Below are 5936 nucleotides of genomic sequence, written 5' to 3' on the forward strand. Positions count from 1 at the left end.
AATCTGTACATGCCCCAGGTCACCCAGACCCACGCCTCCTGCACTCTTCCCCCTTAAGTCCCAATCTTTCCTGCCTTGGGTGACTATAGTGTCCAGCTAACAGGGCTTCCTGCATCCTGTTGACTCCCCCCACACACAAAGCCTTCACTCCATTGTTGCTAGGGTTATGTTCCAAAAATATAAATCCAATCATGTTGTTTCCCTGTTTTCAATCCTTCACTTGCCTCTCACTGCCTATCTGACAGCAGCTAGGTTATTAACAACATAGTTCATTATGTCTCACCCACCTGCCGAGCTCCTCCTTCCAGTCCTCCTCCCATCTGTCTTCTATGGCCACTGCCACTCCAAATGGGGAAAAAAGGTGGGGAGGAGGTGTCTCAAAATAACACTCATCAAACAGCCCTAATTGGTTCTAATGTGTGTTACCTGGAACCCGAAAGTCCTCCAAATTTACATTAAACACTAGTCACACATTTTCTGACTGTCTCAAACCTACCTGGACGTTCTTAGTTTTTCTTGAAAAAATAAAATCATAGTTTGGATTAGGAACCCTATTTCTATGCAATTATTCACTATCAAGTTTCTATGTCTCTCAGGGTCCTCTTGAGAAACAAGCCAAGCTATTCCTTCATTCTACCCAGTTGAGGTGCTTATGGAATAGGGGTTTTCAGCAGATATATCCACCGTGTGTGTGTGTGTGTGTATCCATCTCCAAATATATATATATATATATATATATATATATATATATATATATCCGTCCCCACCAAATACATATATATACATCTCCCCTCAAATATACATACATACATATATATACACATATATATCCATCTCCACCAAATATATATAGATCCACCTCTCCCAAATATATATATATATATATATATATATATATATATATATGGAGATAGATAGATCTCCATCCGCACCAAACAACATATATATCCATCTCCGCCAAATATACATGTATTTCTCTTCAAACCAACACCCTTGAACGTCCACCAGGAGGCGCCGGGGGCGTCGCCAGACCTGCGGTACCTTCACCGTTGGAGAGAACGCGAGGGATGCAGCAGCGATGGAACCCGGCTTCCTTTTTCAAGAACCAGTGTGAGGGAAAGGAGCAGAGCCGCGTTATTTTAGGGAGACCTTGTCGCACACCCCCTCCCGCGGGTAGGGAGCGTCTGGGATGTGTGCGGGCCCCATGGAGAGACGCTGGCGGTGGCTGCGGTGGCAGCTGGGGCTCCTACCGCGGCTGCAGCCGGCAGTAATCCGACCCCGCGGGCGCGGGGATTGAATACGCGCAAGGGAGAGCGGCGAGCGGCGAGCTGCGAACAAAAGCCCTCGGCGCGGGGCCCAAGCCCGGGACGTGCGGTGAGTGAACCCGCCCTGAGACCCGGGAGCTGCGGGCACTGGTGGCCGGGCTAGCTGAGTCCCCAGAGCCCACCTCGCTGCTTTACGGTAGGGGGACTCGGAGGGCATCCAGGGGCAGGTGTCGGAGCTTAGATGGGGTGAATGGTGCCTTTAGCACGTTCAGACTTGGAGGAGATCGGGTGCATTTGAGAGGACCCAGGCGCCTTCTCCATCCCCAGCAAACACCGGGGGTGGGGGTAGGGGGACCGGCATAGCTCCCAGCAAGCTCTGTCCAAAAGACAGAACAAGAATCGAACACCTCTCCCGGGCAGGCCTTTTGTAATTGAGGCATTTGTTTCAGCCCTTCCATCAGCTCCGGGCCCCGGGCCTGGGTCTCCTTTGGCAGGGGGCAATCATGTAATATACATCATGTAAATTTAATCATACAAATCACAGGGCCTCTGAGCCTAATCCCAAATAAACTTCTTCCCTAGGTAAATGGGGTCCTCGCAGCCATGCACTTTGAGGATGAACAGGCTTCTTCTCTTTTTTTTTTTTTGTTCCTGCAAAGCTGCATCCCCGGTCCCCGCCTAAGCTACAAACAAATACACTAATCCTCCCGGGAATCCTCCACCGCCTCCCTGGCCGGCTACTGCCTGCACCAGGATCTTTTCATCTTAACTTGCAGCAGGAAGGAGATGCATCCAGCGGGCCAGACGCCCTGGGGAGCCGGGCCCCAGGCCCTTGCCCCGCACACCCAGGCTGAGGAAGGTTGAGGCTTTTCCGGTTGCACGGTCTCATCCCTCCTACCCCTCTCCCCAACCCCCCTCCACCATCGCCTGGGTTTTCAGGGCATTGGTATTATGATTTACGTCCCACCGGGCCTCTGAGCCTAATCCCAAAGCTGATTAAGTTGGGGGTGGGGGTATGTAAATGGGGCGGGGGGGGGACTGCTTTCATGTATTCCTCGATGTCCCTACCTTGTCTTGCACAGGGACTCCACAAAAGGACAGGACTCAGCCATGGTGGACCCGGTGCCGGAAGAGGAAAAGGAGGGAGCCGAGCCTGAAGGTTCGGATGGGGCCGCAGCCGCCGCACCTGGCCCCCCGGAGGCACAGGGTGCCCAGCAGCCTGCCGCCTCCTCGGCCTCAGCCTCCGCCTCGGCGGCGGCGCCCCGCAAGGCTGAAGTCCCGAGCGCAGCGGAAGAAGGCGGTCGGCGGGAGCAGTCTCCGCTGCTGCACCTGGACCTCTTCAACTTCGACTGTCCGGAGGCCGAGGGCAGCCGCTACGTGCTGACCAGTCCCCGCTCGCTGGAGGCCTGCGCCCGCTGCGCAGTCAAGCCCGTGGAGCTGCTGCCACGGGCCCTGGCAGACCTGGTGCGCGAGGCCCCGGGCCGCTCCATGCGAGTGGCCACCGGCCTGTACGAGGCCTACGAGGCGGAGAGGCGCGCCAAGCTGCAGCAGTGCCGGGCCGAACGAGAGCGCATCGTGCGCGAGGAGAAGCGGCGCCTCTTCACGCCCTTGGGGACTGCGGCCACCGCCGCCTCGGTCCCCGGCGCGGCCGGCAGCAGCAGCAGCTGCAGCAGCGCCAGCCTCCCGGGCTCGCCCGCGCCGCGCGCCACCCGCAAGGCCTCTTCCAGCCCATCTCCCGCCCGGACGCAACCACCGCCCGCAGCTTCGCGGGCGGGTAGGAAGAGCCACTCGCTAGACTCGCTGTCCCGCCGGCGCGAGGGCGCCCTCAGTTCTGAGTCTGGCGCGTCGTCGTCCTCCTACAGCGGGGAGAGCCTGCGAGAGCTGCGCTGGCCTCCGCGGGCCTCGGCCAGGAACAGCTGTCCGGCGGGCTCCGCGTCCTCCGCCCCCAACCCCCTGGGCCGTCCTTCCGCCCTGGCCTTGGTGCCGCTCACAGGCCGCAGCTTCAGCCTAGGTGACCTGAGCCACTCTCCGCAGACAGCTCAGCATGTGGAGCGCATCGTGCGCCAAGTGCGCGCCGAGCGGGGCCTGCGCGGGGTGCCGGACCGCGACAGAAAGATCGCGGCGCTAATGCTGGCGCGCCACCAGGAGGAGCGGCTGCTGCTGGAGCAGCGCGCCGCGGCGCACGGCCAGTGGGAGCAGCAGCGCGTGCGGGCGGAGCAGCGACGGGAGCGCGAGGAGCGGGAGAAGCAGCGCGCGCTGGAGCAGGGCCGCCGGGCCTGGGCGGCGCAGGTGGAGGAGCGGCGTGGCCGTCGCGGGCGCGAGGAACGCGAGGAGGCGCGGCGGCGGCAGCGGGAGTGCGAGCGCAGCGAGGAGCGGCGGCGGGAGCTGGCCGAACGCCAGGGCCTGCTGCGGCGGGAGCGGGTTGAGCGCGCGGCCCGGGAGGATCGGCTGCGCAAGCTGCAGCAGGAGCAGAACCTGAAGCAGCGGGAGGAGGGCCTGCAGGAAGGGCGCGAGCGGGCCGAGTTGGTCCGCAGGGAGCGCGCCCAGCGCGCGGCCCGCACCAAGCAGCGGCAGGAGGGCCAGATGCTACGGGAGAAGCGGGAGCTAAGCCGGGCGGAGCGCGCGCGCCACGAGGCGCTGCTGCAAGGCCGGGCCCGGCAGGAGCGCGCGGAACGAGAGGACTTGCGGAGTTCCCTAGAGGCCAGCTTGGGCCGCGCGCAGGATAACTACGAGCAGCTGGTGGAGCAGCGCGCGCGCGAGCTGCGGGAGCGGGCCCGGCGGGAGGAGTTGCAGGGCCGGCGGGCCAAGGAAGTGGCGGAGCGCAAAGGGCGCGAGCACCAGGCGCACCTGGAAGCGCTGGCCCGGGCCGGGGAGCGGCGGCTGCAGCACGCTACGCAGGCAGCCGAGGAAGCTGTGCAGCAGAAGGCAAGGCGCGTGGGCCAGAGCCGGTTGGAGAAAGAACGAGCCCAGCGCGCCAATAAGGAGAAGGTGGAGAGGGACGAAGACTCCCGCCGGCGGGAGCTGCTGCAGGCCATCGGGCGCAAGCTGGAGCGGAGCGAGCAGCTTTCTCGAGAGCGGCGGAGCGCACTGGAGACCGCCCGCTCCACGGCCCGGGCCTCCTTCCACGTGCGGGAGAAGGTACGCGAGGAGACCAACACGCGCTCCTTCGACCGCATGGTGCGGGAAGCCCAGCTGCACGCCAGCCTGGACCGCAAATGACCACCGCCCTGGGCTGGCCAGGCTGCCAGGCTCAGCCCTGCGGGGCCTCCCTTGGCGTTTATGACCAGACTAGGGGAGTCTTCCGTTGCAGCTCAACGCCCTGGCCTCGCCAGGGTCTTGACCAGTGAGGCAACGAGAGGACAGAGAGACCTGCCAGCCCACCGCCTTTAAAAAAAAAAACGGACTTCTTTTGAAAATGACATAGCACAATCTTTAACCACATCCACCCTGGGTGGCTCCTGCAGCGGCCCTTGCCATGCTTCCCAGTGTGTCTTTGGGCTTGGAATAGAAAAAGAGCTGGGAGAGGAGGGCTGAATGGGGACGAGGCAAGGGAGGGCCTCTGTAGGAGAGGGTGTAGCGGTGGCCGCCCCCTTCTGCAGCAGTCAGCCTAGGCACCTTCCCGCATATTGTTGTCTGGGGTGACATTGGTGTCTGCTGCTGAGGTGGCCTGGCCTTGGCTCCCCTCCATCTTTTTAAATAATGGCAAGTTGCACAAAGCTCAGAGGCCTCGCAGAAAAGCACAGCTCTTCCAACGTGTTAGACCACACCAAGGGACGCCAAAAGTGATTGGTTTTTGTATGCTTGACTTTTAATCTGCCACTTGAGCAAATTCTGGTTTCAGTTATGGTAGTTTTTTGGTTGATTCCCCTAGGCCTTCTAGTTAGACAATCATCTGCAAATAATGATCCATTTGTGTCCCCCCCCCCCACCCCTTATTCTCCCCAGCGACACAAGAAATCGGTTGGTTTGGTGATGCTGTTTGGCTGTAGTGGAAGCCCCCAGCTCCTGGGGGTGATGAGTTCCCTAGGCAGCATCATTCCCCCCGATTCTGTTTTCTTGCAGGGTAGCTTCAGGGGAGGTCGTGTCTGATGCCCACCTCCCAGTGTGGAGCCCACTCCTCAAAAGACAGCAGCCATGCCTTATGAAGCAGAGCTACCTACCTTATGTGCCTGCCCAGGCCGATCCTCTCTCAGTTTCCAGCCGTGGGTGCAGTCCCGAGGGTGGGCCCAGCGGAATGGAGCTAGGTTCCCTTGGTGAAGGAACCATCCAGCTGCCGTCAGGGTAATCTGTGGTGGCTAGCCTTGCCGCTTTGCTGTGGAGAGTTGTGGCCGCTATGGTTGGTAGTATAGCTTGCCCTCCTCCCTCACACGAGGAAAAGGAGAATGTTCCCCCTTAAGGTCCTGGTTCCCTCTCACCTTTGCTGAAAGTGTCAAATCATTCTTTCCGTGCCTCACCTTCCCCACTGGCCAGATGGGGCTGTCAGTACTCTTCTCCTGGTACCTCAAGGTCTTCTGGATCCAAAGCACCGCCTCAGTATTATTTGCTGGTCTCCCTTGTGCCTTTCTTGACCTGGAGTAGAGAGGCAGGAGGGCTGCCATTGGCCTAGTTCTAGGAACATGAATTCCTGGGCATTGGAAGGGGCAGTGCGTCACAACAGATAATCATTTAGCT

General features: G+C 60.0%; 1 protein-coding gene across 1 annotated transcript; it reads left to right on the forward strand.

The window, feature by feature from the left end:
- Positions 1-1255: 1255 nt before the first annotated feature.
- Positions 1256-4655, forward strand: CCDC177 (coiled-coil domain containing 177). The gene is made up of 2 exons (XM_032849402.1): positions 1256-1374; positions 2348-4655. The coding sequence occupies exon 2, from the start codon at positions 2376-2378 to the stop codon at positions 4482-4484; it is 2109 nt and encodes a 702-aa protein (XP_032705293.1). The 5' UTR covers positions 1256-1374; positions 2348-2375; the 3' UTR covers positions 4485-4655.
- Positions 4656-5936: the final 1281 nt, after the last annotated feature.

Source organism: Lontra canadensis, unplaced genomic scaffold, assembly GCF_010015895.1.
Source record: "Lontra canadensis isolate GAN:19392208 unplaced genomic scaffold, GSC_riverotter_1.0 scaffold227, whole genome shotgun sequence".
In the NCBI taxonomy this organism is placed as follows: Eukaryota; Metazoa; Chordata; class Mammalia; order Carnivora; family Mustelidae; genus Lontra; species Lontra canadensis.

Bases quoted from the DNA above. Each gene is read 5' to 3' on its own strand.
- CCDC177 (XM_032849402.1), top strand. From the start codon at position 2,376: ATGGTGGACCCGGTGCCGGAAGAGGAAAAGGAGGGAGCCGAGCCTGAA.